Source organism: Hordeum vulgare, chromosome 3H (genome assembly GCF_904849725.1).
Source record: "Hordeum vulgare subsp. vulgare chromosome 3H, MorexV3_pseudomolecules_assembly, whole genome shotgun sequence".
In the NCBI taxonomy this organism is placed as follows: domain Eukaryota; kingdom Viridiplantae; phylum Streptophyta; class Magnoliopsida; order Poales; family Poaceae; genus Hordeum; species Hordeum vulgare.
This window is the reverse complement of record NC_058520.1, coordinates 130,580,121-130,598,706: the sequence shown is the minus strand read 5'-3', so window position 1 is coordinate 130,598,706 and position 18,586 is coordinate 130,580,121. Positions and strand designations below refer to the sequence as shown.

Here is an 18,586-nt window from a genome sequence, read left to right as displayed (position 1 = left end):
GAGAAACTCTGAAACCATTTGTGATTCTTGTCAACGAGCAAAAAGTCATCAACTACAATATCATGTTTCTACTAGCATGTCTACCAAACCTTTGCAACTTATTTTCTTCGGACTTTGGGGTCCAGCACCCGCTTCTGTTGGTAGACATTCTTATTATGTGAGCTTTGTTGATGATTACAGCAAGTACACCTAGATTTATCTCCTTAAAAAGCGTTCTGATGTGTTTCAAGTTTTTCATAATTTTCAAGCCCTTGTTGAACATAAGTTTGATAGCAAAATTGTTGCCATGCAATCTCACTAGGGTGGTGAATATGAGAAATTAAATTCCTTATTTCAAAATATTGGCATCTCACATCATGTATCATGCCCCATGAACATCAACAAAATGGGTCTGCCAAGCGCAAACATAGACACATTGTTGAGGTTGGTTTAGCTATTTTAGCCGCAGCCGCCATGCCTCTCAAATTCTGGGATGAAGCCTTACTTACTGTCTTGCATCTTATTAATATGTGTCCTAGTCGCATTATTTCCAATGAAACTCCCACCGAACGACTCTTGCTCGTCACCTCAGATTATACCAGCCTTCGAGTTTTTGGTTGTGCATGTTGGCCCAACCTTCGCCCTTATAGCACTCACAAATTAATGTTTCGATCCAAGCAATGTGTCTTTCTTGGATACGATTCTCAGGATAAGGGTGTTAAGTTCCTCGATGTTTCGTGTGGTCGTGTCTATATTTCGCGTGATGTTGTCTTTGATGAAACACAATTTCCTTTGCCAAGCTTCGTCCCAATGCGGGTGCCCTCCTTAGGAAAGAAATCCTTCTTTTTCCTTCACTCCTTTCCAGTGTTGATCGTGTGGGTACTAATACAAGTGATGATCTAACATAGACTAATATATCTCCTTTTATTATTCCCGAGTTTGATGCTATAGGAAGCAACAATGCAGAAAATGGCGTGTCAAATGGTGTGAATTCTGTTGCCAATACTGCCTAGGAGTTCTCTGTTGGTATCCTAGGGGATCTAGACAGATCGCCCTCGTGATTGGCGCGTCTAGACGCGTCAGACCCAACCACATCTAACTCGGGATCCGCGGCTCGTCAGGCGGATTGGGCCATACCACCTTCGCCCCTTCCATGCCCATTCGCGTCTACCACGCGCTCCGCGGGTGGCTCGCACCAATCAGCACTCGTGGACCAACCGACCATGCGTTTTGCACCGGTTCCACTCGCATATACCATGCGGGTGTGGCAACCTGCTGTCGCTACCTCAAGCGGGCCTAACGAGGGCTCTGATGTTGCTCCAGCCACCTCGCGCGGATCTTGTACACCAGCCTCCTTGCCCCTGACGTCTGATTCCACCACAGACGATCTACTGGGATCACGCGAATCTGCGCCCTCGGGGTCAGCTGGATCTCCTGCTTCCTCAGATGTGTTGGGGAACGTTGCATGAGAATCAAAAAAATTCCTACGCACACGAAAACCTATCATGGTGATGATCATCTACGAGAGGGAGATTGGATCCACATACCCTTGTAGATCGCTAAGCGAACGCGTATATAACGCGGTTGATGTAGTGGAACATCTTCGCGATCCAAATCGCAGCCCGTCCCGCGATCTCATCACGATCCGTCCCGCGATCCCATCACGATCCTTCCCGGTCTAGTGCCGAGCGGACGGCACCTCCGCGTTCAGCACACATACAGCTCGATAACGATCTCCACCTTCTTGATCCAGCAAGAGGGGGCGGAGAGGTAGATGAGTTCTCCAGCACGGCGTGGTGGTGGTGGTGGTGGTGCTATTCCAGCAAGGCTTAGCCTAAGCACCACTGATACTAGAGGAGAAACAGATCTAGAGAGAGAGGGCAGCACGTGGCTGTTTTCTATTGTGTCTAAAACCCTCAAAGCCCTTAGTATATATAGGAGGGGAGGAGGGAGACGGCTGCGCAGGGCTGCCTTTTTTCCCTTGCGCAAGGAGGAGAGGAGGAGTCCTCCTCAAATCCTATTTGAAGTAGGATTCCTCCTTCCCACTTGGAAACTCTTTCCACCTTGTGTTTTTTTCCTTCTCAAACCTTATGGGCCTTAGTGGGAACCTATTCCAGCCCACTAGGGGCTGGTTTATCTCTTCCCACAGCCCATGAGGCCCCTTGGGGCGTGATACCCCTCCCGATGGTCCCCGGCACCCCTCCCGGCACTCTCGGCACACTATCGGTGAGCTCGAAACTTTTTCCGGTGACCAAAAGAGGACTTCCTATGTATCAATCTTTACCTCTGGGCCATTCCGGAGCTCCTCGTGACGTCCTGGATCTCATCCGGGACTCCGAACATCGTTTAGTCACCAACACATATAACTCTACTATACTGAAACATCACCGAACCTTAAGTGTGCAGACCATGCGGGTTCGAGAACTATGCAGACATGACCTGAGACACTCCCCGGTCAATAACCAACAGCGGGACCTGGATGTCCATATTGGCTCCTACATATTCTACGAAGATCTATCAGTTTGAACCTCTATGTCAAGGATTCATATAATCCCGTATACTATTCCCTTTGTCCTTCGGTATGTTACTTGCCCGAGATTCGATCGTCGGTATCTCCATACCTAGTTCAATCTCGTTACCGGCAAGTCTCTTTACTCGTTCCGTAATACAAGATCCCGTAACTAACTCCTTAGTCACATTTCTTGCAAGGCTTGTTGTGATGTTGTATTACCGAGTGGGACCCAAGATACCTCTCCGTCACACGGAGTGACAAATCTCAGTCTTGATCCATGCCAACCCAACAGACACCTTTGGAGATACCTGTAGAGCACCTTTATAGTCACCCAGTTACGTTGCGACGTTTGATAACCCACAGGGTATTCCTCTGGTGTCCGAGAGTTGCATGATCTCATGGTCATAGGAACAGATACATTGACATGCAGAAAACAGTAGCAATAAACTGACACGATCATATGCTACGTTTATAATTTGGGTCTTGTCCATCACATCATTCTCCTAATGATGTGATCCCGTTATCAAGTGACAACAATTGCCTATGGGCAGGAAACCTTGACCATCTTTGATCAACGAGCTAGTCAACTAGAGGCTCACTAGGGACAGTGTGTTGTCTATGTATCCACACATGTATTTGAGTTTCCAATCAATACAATTCTGGCATGGATAATAAACGATTATTATGAACAAGGAAATATAATAATAACCAATTTATTATTGCCTCTAGGGCATATTTCCAACAGGATGTCCCAGGGCATGGATCTTCTGCAGGTCTGCCTTCGCCACCCCGTACACGCCTCCAGTCAGGAAAAATTCAGTCGATTAATTATAAGACTAAATATGGTTTAGCTACTTTTTTTTGTTTCCACAGGTGAACCCTGCAGTGTTCAACAGGCCCTTGCTGGCCTGGAGTGGAAGCAAGCTATGGATGCAGAATTTCATGCACTTCAAAAAAACTTACATGGCATTTGGTCCCATCACATCCAGGTAAAAATGTGATTGATTGTAAGTGGGTGTTTCGCATCAAACGCCGGTCAGATGGCACTATAGATCGGTACAAAGCTCGTCTTGTTGCAAAAGGATTTAAGCACATGTATGGCCTAGACTATGAAGATACCTTTAGTCCTCTTGTTAAAGCTGCCACTATTCGTCTTGTTCTCTCTATTGTCGTGTTGAGAGGTTGGAGTCTTCGACAGCTAGATGTGCAGAATGCATTCCTTCATGGTGTTCTGGAAGAGGACGTTTATATGAAGCAACCTCCTCGGTTTCAGGATCCTCACAAACCGTCTCATATTTGCAGGCTTGATAAATCTTTGTATGGATTGAAGGAGGCCCCCTAATCATGGTATTCTCGTTTGAGCATGAAGCTGTAAGCTCTTGGTTTTGTTCCCTCCAAGTCTGATACATCCTTGTTCATTTACAAAAAGTCCAACACAGTAATTTTTGTGCTTATTTATGTTGATGACATTATTGTTACCAGTTCCTCAAACACAACCGTTAGAACACTTTTGCAAGACTTAAACTCAGAGTTTTCTCTTAAGGATCTGGGTGACTTGCATTTCTTTCCTGGTATTGAAGTCAAAAGGAATCGAGATGGTGGTCTTCACTTGTCTCAGGAAAAGTATGCAACTAATCTTCTAAGCAAGGCATGATTACATGGATGTAAGCCCTCTCCAACTCCACTATCCAGCTTGGAGAAATTGTCTCTTGTAGAAGGAGATCCCTTGAACCAAGAGGATGGCACTAAATACAGGAGTTTGGTAGGTGCTCTCCAGTACTTGACACTCACCACACCTGATATTTCCTTTGTTGTGATTAAAGTATGCCAGTTTCTTCATGCACCCACTACAACTCATATGACTGTTGCCAAGCGTATTTTGAGATATGTCAAGCATACTTTAAGTGTTGGACTCACTTTCAGTAAATCATCATCCACTCTTGTTAGCGCTTTTTCAGATTCTGACTCGACATGATGTCTTGATGACAGAAGGTCAACAGGTGGGTTTGTAGTTTTCTTTGGTCCTAATCTAATCTCATGGTGTGCAAAGAAACAACCTACAGTACCAAGATCAAGTACTCACGCAGAGTATAAAGCTTTGGCAAATGCAACAACAGAGATCATATGGGTTAAGTCAATGGTCAAGGAGCTTGGAGCATGCAACACACCACCTCCATGTCTTTGGTGTGATAACCTTGGTGCTACATATCTGCGTGCCAATCCTGTCTTCCATGCACGAACTAAATACATTGAGATTGACTATCACTTTGTGCGAGAAAGAGTTGCTAGCAAAGAGTTGGAGATTCGATTTGTTTCCTCAAAAGATCAAGTTGCAGATGGCTTCACAATGGCATTGTCTACATGACCGTTTGAAGAGTTCAAGCGCAATCTAAACTTACGAAGTTCAGATTAAGGGGGAGGGTTAAACCATGCATTACGGAGATGTGTGGGCCGGCTGTACTTCCTTGTACATCACGGTTACGTAGTTAGGAGTAGAGATATTCATGTTTAAACCTTCTCTCTCTTATCTAGTCTAACCTCTCCTGTAATCTCTCAGATTTCCATCTGTAACCCTACGAGGACTCCCCTCGATCATATCAATATAAACTATCACGGGCTCTCTATACGAGGGTTGAGACGCTTTACCCGTTGTTTTTCAATTAGCATTTCCTGGAGGTCCTATGATCCACACACAATTCGTCAAGTGTTATTTCCCCATGAAGAAACCACATTGGAAATTTACTCCATATGTACAAAGATCCACATCTTTAGTTCACATTGCCCAGTCTTGCTTTTTTCTATACAACCTTTCTGTCTTCCCCTGGTATGTATAAATCTACAAGAGAAGGGGCATACATATCCTGAACTTTACATTCATGAACCATGTATGTTGACCCCTTCGAGTTCCAAATTGTGTTGCTAACTTGCTATACATTTGAGGAGTACAAAGCGACACCCGGGAATTTACAAGGATCATAACTACTACGTACATGTACAAGAGACGAGCAACGCCGGTCGACTCTTTCCATGCTCTGGTTACTTCACACACATGTTCTTACAGGACAGCTTTACACACTAGCTTACAGTAAGTGGAATGCCCACATAACAAATGCTATTCACCCTTTTCTGAATCTGAGGGCTCGGTTAGCTTATCCTTAAATGGTAAGGCAGCTGATGATGATCATATTTGCATGTAATTACGCGTCTGGATCACCTTTGCCCCCTTCACAACATATGTCATTGGATGATAGAATCCCAGTGGTGAAAAATGAATTGTCTGGTTTGGCGACTCCAGGGATTATGTGCCAGGGAAAGGTCCACCTGAACTGGAAAGCATTATGAATGCACAGACGACGGAGAGTGAGAATACAGAAACCCATGTATTCTCTGTGTACATCTCCATGGCATCTGTGAAGGAGAAGCGTGTTCGACTTTCAGCCCAATTGCGAATTCTATCAGCCTCAGCTGCATATACTGCTCTCCCCTGCCAATAGGTAGACAACTGGTCAGAATCTGCAAGAGATAGATCAACAAAATGGAGGGGTATTATAGAAAGAAGCAGCAGGCTACCTCTTCGTCAAACCATCGGCCTCGGCGAACCCATGCAGTAACCAAGGCAAGCAAGATTCTTGGTGGTGTCAAGTAGTTTACTGCCTTTCCACTTCCTTTCACTACTCGCATTCTTGGGACCAATGTCCTTGCTACTGTTTCCGGAAGCTCGCATATTATATTGAACATCTGTTTATTTTGGAGAGATGAACCACTGCAAAGAGTATATAATATTTAGTACATTCAGGCACATGACAACCGAAGGACAATCAGACCATATGGAAGACTAGACATTGGGGATTTATTCAAATGATTTTTTTCACGAGAAGACTAATGTACCATAGCATTGGAGAAACAAAGCATCCTACAAGATAAGAACCAATAGGTATTTCTTCTTTGCATGAGCTATCACATGGGCCGGCTGGGACCTAGGGGGCAATAGACGGCGTTGCTTGTCATCGATTAGAAAATGTTAGGGTTTTGTGATCATCTTTGCTGTGCATAAGAAATTCATGTACTCCCTCCGATCCAAATTAATTAACGCAGCCTCTATACAATAACCGTTTTACATTGTATAGAGGTTGCGTCAATTAATTTGGATTGGAGCGAGTATCTTAGTTTCTTAGATCAAGGGTGTGCCAGTTTAGTTTTTTCCACATAAATAACAAACCACACTGCCCTTAAAAATACTGTTAACCGCCACCATTCATCTGCTTCGAAATGTTTAAACCTCTACCAAAGAGGAGTACTGAAGCAAAACCGTTACTATTTATTACACAGGAAAATGTTGTGTTGACATCATGAATACTTGCCCCAATACCCAAAAAGGTTATTGTAATTAACCTACTACACAGAGTTTTTGTTTTCGAGAAACATGCAGGAGAGCTGTAAGGAGAGAGTTGCAGAGTAAAAAATTCAGAATGAACTTTTTTTCTTGCGCTAAACGAATCCTGACATCTGAAAGAATCAAGTAACTTAGAGGTTACCTTAGAAGGAGATCTGTCAGGACCATTCCAGGAGACGCAGTGTGTACTCCAACTTTGGATCTTCTGCTTTCCTTCATAAGCGATGCTTGGAACTGCCTTAGTCCACACTTAGTTGAACCATAGCTGTAAAATTGCAAATCAGCAACAGATTTAGTTTCATTGTAAAAGCAGGAGTATCAAATACAATGTATCATCATGTTCTACATGTTCTAGACGACGAGAAAAGCAAGACACATCATCTCTACAATGTAGGTGTTAAAGAAATAGCAGATAATTCAATGGCTGAGGTGCTTACACGGCTGTCAACGGTGTGCTTGATCCTCCAGATCCTGCTCCATCCATGTTGAATACATGACCTCCCTGTTCTTGGTATTGCATGACATCCATAGCTTCTCTGGTGCAGAGCAAAGAACCAACTAGGTTTGTTGAGACGATCTGCAAGTAAACCAAGGAAAACAGTTTTAAGGAATAGTGAAATCAGATTGGATGATCGAGCATGATCGATCTAGTTCTAGTATTCCGGTCATAAAAAGGAAGCATTACGGACAGATAGAAGATATCAATGAACAAACCTGGGTAATATCTTCATCTGAAAAATTTACCAGTGGCCTAAAACCTTTGTTTGTGCCAGCATTATTTATCTGTAGATAAATTAAAAGATGATACATTTTTAGAGCGGTCTACAATGCAAATACAGAATAAAATGAAAGGGTACAAATCGGTAAAGTTGTACTTTTCTACTGAATCCAAGTGACTCTTGAGGTGAAAAAGGCAGAACAGATGCTTAGCGGCATCCATTTCTACAGAATTACTTACCCAAATGTCAATTGAACCCAGCTCACCAACAGCGAAATTTACAAGCTTTTTTACATCTTCTGGTTTGCAAACATCACAAGATGTACCAACAACCTTAGCTTGTAATAAAGTTTCTCTTTGTTTCTTCTTGGCAACTGACAGGCCCTCCTGTATGTTCTCTTCAAGCTCATTGATGGTCTGAAGAACTGATTCAGGGCTGCCAATAGAAATGGAGATAGTAAGAAAACTAAGACAGAGAGCATTGAACTAAAATTTGAGCATTATGTCAAGGACTACTACCTGCGGGAAGCAATTACAACATGATCTCCAGCAAGAAGAAACTCTCGAGCAAGTGCTTTTCCTAAACCTCTTGTGCTGCCAAAATAAAACTGCAGGGTCAATGATGATCATAAAAATAAATAACAACGAAAAAACAGGTTCCCATGGATGCAATCAGTGGTGTTGGATCCATGAAATAACATCCATCAATTTTTACTTCACATGTTTATAAGGCAACTAATTTAGGGGATTGTAAAATATAACCGCACATCACAATCTCCTTTATAAACCAACAAAGAGATACTTCACAAAGGTGAAGTAGTATTTCCTATCAAGTTATCTTGGAGGCAATCATTAGATTAGATTATTTGTTTAGTTCTATATTAAGAGCATGCACACTAATTCCTGGGAAAAGATTCACATGACAATGTCAGAAGAAGAATGTAAAATGAGTTACCTTCCCGTTATGACAACATTCCGAGGTCCAGCTTTACAGTGTTCCTCTAGGACACTGTTTGCACCTAGCATTGTGCCGATAATTACTCCACCAAGCCAGCTATACCAAATTAGTGCATCCGTTTGGCTGTCTCCACCTACATACAGAGGTAGACACATTATTAACTGAAACCCTACAAGTGCTTTATAGTATGAAACAAAGAGAAAGGAAGAATACAAAGGCAATGCAGTAGATTGTACAAGAGTATATGACTGACCTGATAACTGAAATCCAACTGCTAGTACAACACCAGTGCTCATCATAGTGATAACGTATCGGCCTACCTGAGTAGCAACCTGAGAGGAGAAGCAAATCAGTGAATACAGATCATCTATGTTTCAGAAAAAGAGTATAATGCGTGATCTGTTTCAGAAAAAAAAAAGATAAAATTCTTTACTGTTGAGCATGCAAAGAGTCAACATGGCCATTTTAAGTTTAGACCACATGGCTGGACAGCTTAAATGGATTAAATACAAGTAGGCACGACACGATGCAGACGATCTAAATAACTAGTATGAATACATGTTTTGAACAAACCTTGCGAATAAGTAAATAACACATGGGAGATTAGACCAGAATCAGGCGACAGTGGACATTCTGTTCACAGTCACAAGTAGCTGCTAGAGAAGAAGAAAGACGCTGCCTACGTCAAACGATCCTCATCCCCACCTCATCCTATGGACTCTTTAAACTAAAAACCACAGTAAAGTTTAGCTCAACTACACAACATTCACGTTGCAATTTTAGGCTCATGAATGTGCAGTTTTGTGTGACTAAGATTTTTAGAAAGATCAGGCAACCTAGAATTTACAAAATCGAACGCGCCCATCAGTGTCTCACACATCGATTGTATCAGTTCTAGTGGGCTGGAATTCTAAACACCAAACTAGAAGAGAAGATCAACTAGAATTTAGGCCCCGCAACATGTGTAGGATCGTTTTCAGCATGTGATGGGAGCAATTCTCGCACCCATGCAGCTTAATTACGATACCTACCCCCATATCTGCGTATGCATAAGGTAGTACTGTGAGTTAACCAAGCACCGGGCAACCGATCAATCGAAGAGATAAACCATAGTAGTATCATCTAGAGCAACTGCACGTGTCGGGCATCGACGGTTCGGGCACGGAGAGCTCACCGAGAAGAAGATCTCCTCGGCCTTCTCGACGGCGAGCTCGTACTGCCCGCCATACACCTCCGCAGCCGCCGACCGGGACCCCGCTAGCCCCTGCATCGCCGCCTTCAGCGTGTACAGCGGCCCCTTCCTGCGCTTCCGCGGCTCGTTCGGTGGCGACGACGGCTTATTCTCGCCGTCGCCGCCGGCCTCCTGCTTGAACGCGCGGCAGCGGAGGAGGGAAGGGCGGTGGCACGCCTGAGAGACGACGGCCTCCGGAGAGCGGCGGATGCGGGCGTGGACGGAGAGGTGGACGACCGCGGCGGCCATGGCGTCCGGGACTCCGGAGGGCCGGAGAAGATAAGGATCTTGTGCTCCTAGTCTCCCTCCGCTCGGTTCTCGCTCGTACTGTACGCGCTCTTTTTGTTTGTGTGGGGTTGTTTTGCTCCTTAATTTATGGAGGGGCGTGTGCCCTCCGCTTGCCAGTGAGAAAATAAACACGATGGGTTTCCACGAGGAAAAATGTGCTCAATTCGTGGATACAAGCTCAGGTTAATTACAAATTATGCTCAGGTCCAGTAGGTTCTCTCTTGTCTTGTACTCCCTCCGTTCCAAAATATAAGACATTTTAGGGATTTCACTAGGAGACTACATACGGAGCAAAATGAGTGAATCTATACTCTAAAATATGTCTATGTACATCCGTATGTAGTTTATAGTGCAATCTCTAAAATGTCTTATATTTAGGAACGGAGGGAGTAGTACCAGTAATTTATTAAAAGAAATAATTTAACTCCAAAAGAAACAGAAACGTTTTTCTGCTACCAGTGGGAAAACAGTGTGCAATATCATTGAAAAGATTGATATGGTTGGCTAGAGGGGGGTGAATAGACAACGACCACTTTTAATTAATCTTAGCAAGATAAGGTAAACACTATACGGGTTCACAAATTATATGACAATGAGGTGAACCCTATAGAAGCTAACAACGAGAGCTATTAAGACAAGTAAGATATAGTCATAAGCATAAGCAAATACAAAGTAAAGGATAGAGATAACCACAAGTGGAACCGATGGAGACGAGGATGTGTTACCGAAGTTCCTTCCCTTTGACATGAAGTACGTCTCCGTTGGAGCGGTGTGGAGGCACAATGATCCCCAAAAAGCCACTAAGGCCACCGTATTCTCCTCACGCCCTCGCACGATGCAAGGTACCGTGATTCCACTATAGGTGCCCTTGAAGGCGGCGACCGAACCTTTACAAACAAGGTTGGGGCAACTCCACACAAAGCTTGGAGGCTCCCAACTAAACAACGAAGCTTCACCACAATGGAATATGGCTTCGATGTGACCTCAACCGTCTAGGATGCTCAAACACCCAAGAGTAACAAGATCCGCAAGGGATTGGTGGGGGAATCAACTTTTCTCTTGGTGGAAGTGTGGATCTAGGCCTTCTCAACCAATCCCTAAAGAATCAACAAGTTTGATTGGCTAGGGAGAGAGATCGGGCACTTTTGAGCTTGGGGCGCAACAATGGAGCTTAGAGAGGTAAGAGATAGGGTTCCTCAGCTAGAAGAACCCTTTATATAGTGGGGGGAAAATCAGACCGTTTTCCCACTCTCTGCCCGAGCTCCAGCGGTACTACCGCTGCCTGCAGCGGTACTACCGCTGGCACTCCAGCGGTACTACCGCTGAACAGGGGCGGTACTACCGCCGCCTGGCGGTACTACCGCTGGATGCAGCGGTACTACCGCTGGGACTCCAGCGGTACTACCGCTGACCCCTTGGTAGTGCAAAAGTACTACTACCGTCAAGAAAGTCTTCGCAAAAAGGTCCGTCCACGAACTACCGCTAGGCAGATTGATGACAATACCGGATTTGCACAGAGAAAAATGTGAGAACAAAAAGATAGAGATATATGACAATACGGGGCATATGACTCACAGCATATGATGGAAATAAATCTCACATAAGTTCATGTCTCACAAAAGATAGCAAACTAGAAGCAAACCAAGTTCGAAGCAAACCACACGAAATAAAGCAAAGCAACGCAAAGTTCGAATATGAAAGCAAATCCTAGACTCTCTCCCCCTTTGGCACAAGACACCAAAAAGGGGCACACCTAATGCCACAGGTAGCTACTCCTCATCTTCAGCATCACCAGACTCATCTGTCCCCTCCTGATCGGTCTGCTCCTCCTCTTCCGCCTCATCGCCAGACCACTGGTATCCTTGAGGCTGCATCCAAGTAGCCTCAGGAGTGATGTCGTCCTCTGAGCCGCTGGAGATGTCCACATCCAGGGTCCTGAGAACACGCTTATGCCTCTGGCGGCTCTCCTTCTGAGCCACGTGCATCTGGTACTGACCCTTGGCCTGCATACAGAAAAGAGTCTTCATCTTGTCCTGCAGTTTGGTAGCCCAAGATGGCATGGCAGACGAGCAGGACTGAGAGGCGGTTCCTCTGTCAGCAGCAGTCTCTGTATTAGTATCCATGTGCTGAGAGGAAGTAGATGGGTTGGCCCATTTGTCCTTGACGCGAAGCCTGATCGGGTCATGCACAATGTAGTCAGACTGAGCGTAGAGCAGCTCCTCCGGAAAAGCCTCTTGCCACTTATGGCGAATGTATGCGAATAGATAAGGCCCGTAGATGGGAACCTTACGCATGATGATGCAGTTCCAGAGCTCCGTAAACATCACATCAGAAATATACAGCTGAGCAGACTCCTGAGACATAGCCTCCTCACAAAGCAGCAGCATCTCAGCCAAGGAGCCATGAACCTCATCGAAGTTACCACTGCGAGGGAAGAGGGTGTTGCGAAAGATCCGATGCATGATGTCCACGTGCTTGGGAAGCACCCCCTTCCTCAGATAAAGTTTCTGCAGTCTGTCCTTTGCGGGGGCCCTATCGGCGGGGGCTGCAGCATGAGGACGCAGCCCAAGAAGAGTGTCAGCACCCTGGAAGTCAATGTGGAGGAATTGCATGAACTCATGCCAGGTACCGGTCATCTTCTTTGACCCAGTCATCCACACCATGGAGCGCTCTGCATCAGGAGAGAAGTGGACCGTGACATAGAACTGAGCAACAGCAGTGGGATCAAAATCTGTCTTGTAAGTGATGATGTCCTTGATCCCCAGTTTATCAATCAGAGAGAGGGCATCACCAAAAAAGTCCATGTTCCTCTGAAGATGTGCCAGGTCAATCTACTGAACAGAGACATAGTTTTTCTTGAAATGTGCGACAACATCACGGTAGATCCTGCACTGGTCCCTTGCCCAGGCATGGTCAACATCCTTGATCACAGCCCTCTCGTTGAGATAGTGGTTCTGAGTGCGAAACTGCAGAAAGTCCTTGGGGGACATAGTTCGGACATTGACCCTCTTATCCTTGTGCGCAACCTTCTTGAAGGACTGCTTCTTGGGTTGCAGGCCTGAGGTGGCAGACCCCTCGGGCGCCTCTTGGTTGCGATACTGTTTGGACTGTGTGTCCCGTGGGGGGTTTGAACGGCGAGCAGAACTACCTGTGATACAGAACACACAGTGAAAAAGAGGCGACAAGAAGAGTCAAGGCAATGAATCTTGAAAACGCAGAACAAGTAAACACTCATTGCTAAGCACAAAACACACAAAAAAATACACAGTGAATGCACCTGGCGGTAGTACCGCCACCCCTGACGGTAGTACCGCTGGGGCCTAGCGGTAGTACCGCTACCCCTGGTGGTAGTACCGCTGGGGGTTTGACTTTCAGATCTAACAGATAAAAAAAATCGTTACGAGGGCATGTGTTGTATATGAACACTAAGACCTACACCCCAGCCCTACTTACATGAGGAACACTAGTAACACCGAAATAAGTACATGCCTAGGCAAGAGAGAGCAAGTTTTAGATCTAATCCAAACATAGTTCAAGTGCTAGATCTAAAACGAGTAAATCCTAGGGCATGGCAACAAAATCAACAACAAACCATAGGACCTATACTCCCCTCAAATATCTCCTTCATGCCATCCAAGAACTAGCCATAAGATCAAAGATATGGATCCAATCCCCAATGCTCCTAACCCTAGAACACGAACATCAACCAAATAAAAGAAGGGAGGAGCTATACCAGGATTCATGGCTCTTGGAGGAGGAAGAAGAGGTGGAGCAACCCTTCCAAACCAACGGGGAGAAGGAGCTCCACGAAGCGAGATCCAACTAGGGAGTTTTCGGGCTAGGGGAGGGAGGAGCCGCGAGGAAGAAGAAACAGGCTGAGAAAAACGGGCTCCCCCTCCTTTATATAGCCCAAGGGGTACGGGCCAGCGGTAGTACCGTTGTGGACCTAGCGGTAGTACCGCTAGCTGGCGGTAGTACCGCCAGATGCAACGGTAGTACCGCTGGGGTCCTGGCGGTAGTACCGCTCCCCCTTGAAACCCTAAAAATTTCCTAGCCGGTCGTGTTAGATGGGAAAACTAGCGGTAGTACCGCCATACCTGGCGGTAGTACCGCGGGGGTCCTGGCGGTAGTACCGCTACCCCTGGCGGTAGTACCGCCGGGGTCCTGGCGGTAGTACCGCTACCCTGGCGGTAGTACCGCTGTAAATGTTGCAACACGGCTAAGGAAAAGAGATGAACTTGGGCACATGACAAGTGAGTAAAAACAGGTAGCATCCAGGAAAATGTACTGACTTGTCATTGTATATCCTTTCTTCTATACGCAAGAAAGGATGGAGGGGCGGTGGCCGAGGCCACCTATGTTTGAGACAATGGTATGACACCGCGAAGAATTATCCTTGTGTTCATGACCAATGCTCGTCTTTGAAGCACAAGTGCCATTTGACAATGTCTAAAGTGAAAGACTAGATTGATTTATGCATAATGGGGGGAGGGAAAGTTCATTGAGAGAACAACACTCCTCCTATGTCCATGCCTACATCTAGACCAAGATGGAATGCAAAGTGAGGTGCAATATGCCTAGTTTCAATCCACATTACTTGAATCAATGATATTTAGCTCATGCCTTAACTCCCGGAACCTTGCTTCATCTAGAGGCTTAGTGAAAATATCTGCAAGTTGCTCTTCAGTGTGGATGAAGTGAACCTCAATATCACCTAGCTTGATATGTTCACGAATGAAGTGATGACGAATATCAATATGTTTGGTTTTGCTATGTTGCACTGGGTTGAGGGAAATCTTGATAGCGCTTTGATTGTCACATAGAAGAGGCACTTTGTCACAAGTGACACCATAATCCTTTAAAGTCTGCCTCATCCATAGCAATTGTGCACAACAACTTGCAGCTGCCACATATTCAGCTTCGGTGGATGATAAGGAGACGCAGTTCTGCTTCTTTGAAGACCAACTTACCAAAGAGCGACCAAGGAATTGGCATCCTCCAGACGTTGACTTCCTCTCCACACAATCTCCAGCCCAATCTGAGTCAGAATAGCTAACTAGATTGAAGTTTGCTCCTTTGGGATACCAGAGGCCAAAGTTTGGGGTATGATCCAAATATCGAAAGATTCGCTTAACAGCCATGTAATGACTTTCTTTTGGTGCGGATTGAAACCGTGCACATATCCCTACACTCAACATAATATCCGGTCTAGATGCACAGAGGTAAAGGAGGGATCCAATCATGGAGCGATATACCTTTTGATCCACTGCTTTACCATTGGGATCACTGTCAAGCTTGCATCTGGTTGGCATGGGGAACTTGACCGGTTTGACATCTTCGAGCTCGAACCGTTTGAGCATGTCTTGAGTGTACTTGGCTTGTTTGATGAATGTCGCTTCTAGACCTTGTCTAATCTCGAACCCGAGGAAGAACTTCAACTCTCCCATCATGGACATCTCAAACTTCTCAGTCATTAGTGCAACAAATTCTTCATTGAATGAAATGTTAGGAGAGCCAAAGATAATGTCATCAACATATAGTTGGCATATGAAAAAATCCCCTTTAACCCTCTTAGTAAAAAGAGTGGGATCAATCTTCCCAATTTCAAACCCACGATCTTGTAACAACTCAGTAAGATACTCATACCACGCGCGTGGGGCTTGTTTAAGGCCATAGAGTGCCTTATTAAGTTTGTACACATGATTGGGGAGCTTGGGATGTTCGAATCCCGGGGGTTGTTTGACATAGACCAACTCATTCAAAGGACCATTAAGAAATGCACTTTTCACATCCATTTGTTGTAATTTGAAGTTATGATGAGAAGCAAATGCAAGCAACATGCGAATAGATTCTAGACGAGCAACAGGAGCAAAGGTTTCACCGTAGTCGATACCCTCGACTTGGGAGTAGCCTTGAGCCACCAATCTTGCCTTGTTTAGAATCACAATTACATTGGCATCTTGCTTTTTCTTGAATATCCATTTGGTCCCGATGACATTATGTTCCTCCGTTGGCCGAGGCACTAAATCCCAGACTTGGTTGCGCTCGAAGTTGTTAAGTTCTTCGTGCATGGCCATAAGCCAATCCTCATCATCGAGCGCTTCCTGTACCTGTTGAGGTTCACAATACGAGACAAACGCGTGATGCTCACAATAATTCCAAAGCTGTTGACGGGTGGATACTCCCCTTTTTAAATTGCCAAGTACATTCTTCATAAGATGTGACTTGACTCTCAGCTTGTTCGCATTCTTGGCTGCTCGACGCTCCAAGAGTTCTTCATTAGATAACGGGGGAGCATCGACTTGTTTCTTTTGCTTGCCCTTGCGTCTTGAGCCAGTTGTTGGAGCTCCAGACGGGAATTGTGAGACAGTCTCCTGATCATCTTGTCCTTCGACTTGAGCAGGTTCACTAGTTTGATCTTGTATTAGTGGTTGCTCTTGATCTTGATCTTGTGCTTCTACTTGGTCTGGATCTCGGGGTTGCACTTGATCTTGATCATGAGTAGGTTCGGAGTCTTGAGGTAGTGCTTGAATATCATGAGGCACATCACCATTGTTAGGCAATTGATCTTGACCGTGAGCTTGATCAACTTGTTGAGAGTCTTCTCTTTGTTCATCGGAAGCGTGTGGGGCTTGTGGGGGTGATGGCTCCACTTGAGTAGAGCATTGTCCTTCTCCTTCGGCCACAAGGGGTTCCTCAATGGGGAGTATTTGACCAATCCCCATTCTTCTTATGGCTTCGGGAGGAATTTCATCACCTATATCACAAAGACCACTTTGCTCCACTTGGGAGCCATTATTTTCATCAAACTCTACGTTACACGTCTCCTCAATTAGTCCGGTGGACTTGTTGAGGACACGGTAAGCATGAGAGTTTGTAGCATAACCAACAAAGATACCCTCATGTGCTCTAGAATCAAATTTAGCTAACCGTGCTCCCTTTTTGAGAATGAAACACTTACAACCGAATACCCGGAAGTACTTGAGATTGGGTTTGTTTCCAGTTAGAATCTCATACGGAGTCTTGTTCAAGCCTTTGCGGATGTAGAGCCGATTGGATGCATGACATTCTGTGTTGATGGCCTCTGCCCAGAAGTTATATGGAGATTTGAATTCTGCCATCATTGTCCTTGCAGCGTCTATCAAGGTCCGGTTCTTCCTTTCTGCCACGCCGTTTTGCTGAGGGGTATATGGTGCATAATATTGATGCTTTATTCCCTCATCACCTAGAAACTCATCTAGGGTGTAGTTCTTGAACTCGGTGCCGTTGTCACTCCTAATCATCAAGATCTTTGCTTCATGTTGACGTTGCGCTTCATTAGCAAAGTTGATGACCGTTTGTTGAGTTTCACTCTTCCTTTTAAAGAAATATACCCAGGTATATCTTGAGTAGTCGTCAACAATCACTAAGCAATATATTTTGCCTCCAAGACTATCAAATGTTGGAGGACCAAACAGATCCATATGGAGAAGTTCCAATGGCCTCTTAGTGTAGATAAGAGTCGTTGGACGATGAGCAGTTTCATGAATCTTTCCTTCAATGCAAGCACTGCAAATACGATCTTTAGCAAAGCTCACATTTGTTAGTCCACGAACATGGTCCCCTGTCAGAAGACTTTGCAAAGATCTCATATTGACATGAGCTAAACGGCGATGCCAAAGCCAGCCCACGTCAACTTTAGCCATTAAACATGTCGCAGTCTTAGTGGGTCGCTTTGAGAAGTTCACCACATAAAGACCATTTTCGACATGTCCAACATAGGCTACTTTAAGAGTCTTGCTCCTTAGGAGGACCACAGTGTCAATATTAAAGAATGTGGAAAAACCCATAATTGCAAGTTGACGAACCGAAAATAAATTATAGGCAAGTGACTCAACAAGCATGACCTTCTCAATAGATAAATCTGGAGAGACGACCACCTTACCAAATCCCAATACCTTTGACGAGGATGCATCGGCGAATTGGACATGGGTGGGCATAGATGGAGAAGGATGCACATCCACCACTAAGTCCTTGCTTCCGGTCATATGATTTGTTGCTCCACTATCGAGCAACCATGACACCCCACCGGAAGCAAACTCCCGCAATAGATCAAGGCTTGGTTTTAGGTACCCATTTTTTAATGGGTCCTTTCATGTTAGAGACAAGGGTCTTAGGAACCCAGATAGCCCATTCAATATCTTCATCGTAGGAACCAACAAATCTGGCATAAACATGCCCATCACTAGCACAACATAAAACATAAGAAGAATTGAGTTTGTCGGCTGTGTTAGTAGGAACGGTTTTGCCCTTCTTGGGGTTCCCATAGTCCACCTTGTTCTTGTTCACCTTCTGAGTCCCCTCACCCTCTTTGACAAAGATGTCCATGAGGGTGAGAGATCGTTTGTTCTTGTTCTTCCTTTTACCTTTTGACTTGGAGGTAAGTCCAAGTCCTTCCTTTCCTACAACACCCTTTTGAGTGCTCAAGAGATCGTTCAGACTCTTCTCACCTTGTCTGCATGCCACAA

General features: G+C 45.0%; 1 protein-coding gene across 1 annotated transcript; it reads right to left on the bottom strand.

Annotated features, from left to right (window-relative positions):
* Window positions 1-5,242: 5,242 nt before the first annotated feature.
* LOC123443233 (probable chlorophyll(ide) b reductase NYC1, chloroplastic) lies at window positions 5,243-10,156 on the bottom strand. The gene is made up of 10 exons (XM_045119551.1): window positions 9,735-10,156; window positions 8,814-8,892; window positions 8,558-8,693; window positions 8,122-8,196; window positions 7,843-8,038; window positions 7,599-7,667; window positions 7,322-7,461; window positions 7,027-7,149; window positions 6,062-6,254; window positions 5,243-5,975 (listed from the first exon to the last, which is right to left on the bottom strand). The coding sequence occupies exons 1-10, from the start codon at window positions 10,038-10,040 to the stop codon at window positions 5,790-5,792; spliced, it is 1,503 nt and encodes a 500-aa protein (XP_044975486.1). The 5' UTR covers window positions 10,041-10,156; the 3' UTR covers window positions 5,243-5,789.
* Window positions 10,157-18,586: the final 8,430 nt, after the last annotated feature.

Coding starts and splice junctions, on each gene's coding strand:
- LOC123443233 (XM_045119551.1), bottom strand. CDS start 10,040: ATGGCCGCCGCGGTCGTCCACCTCTCCGTCCACGCCCGCATCCGCCGC. Junction 8,893..9,734: donor CCGAGGAGATCTTCTTCTCG/GTGAGCTCTCCG, acceptor TTCTCCTCTCAG/GTTGCTACTCAGGTAGGCCG. Junction 8,694..8,813: donor AGTTGGATTTCAGTTATCAG/GTCAGTCATATA, acceptor CTCTGTATGTAG/GTGGAGACAGCCAAACGGAT.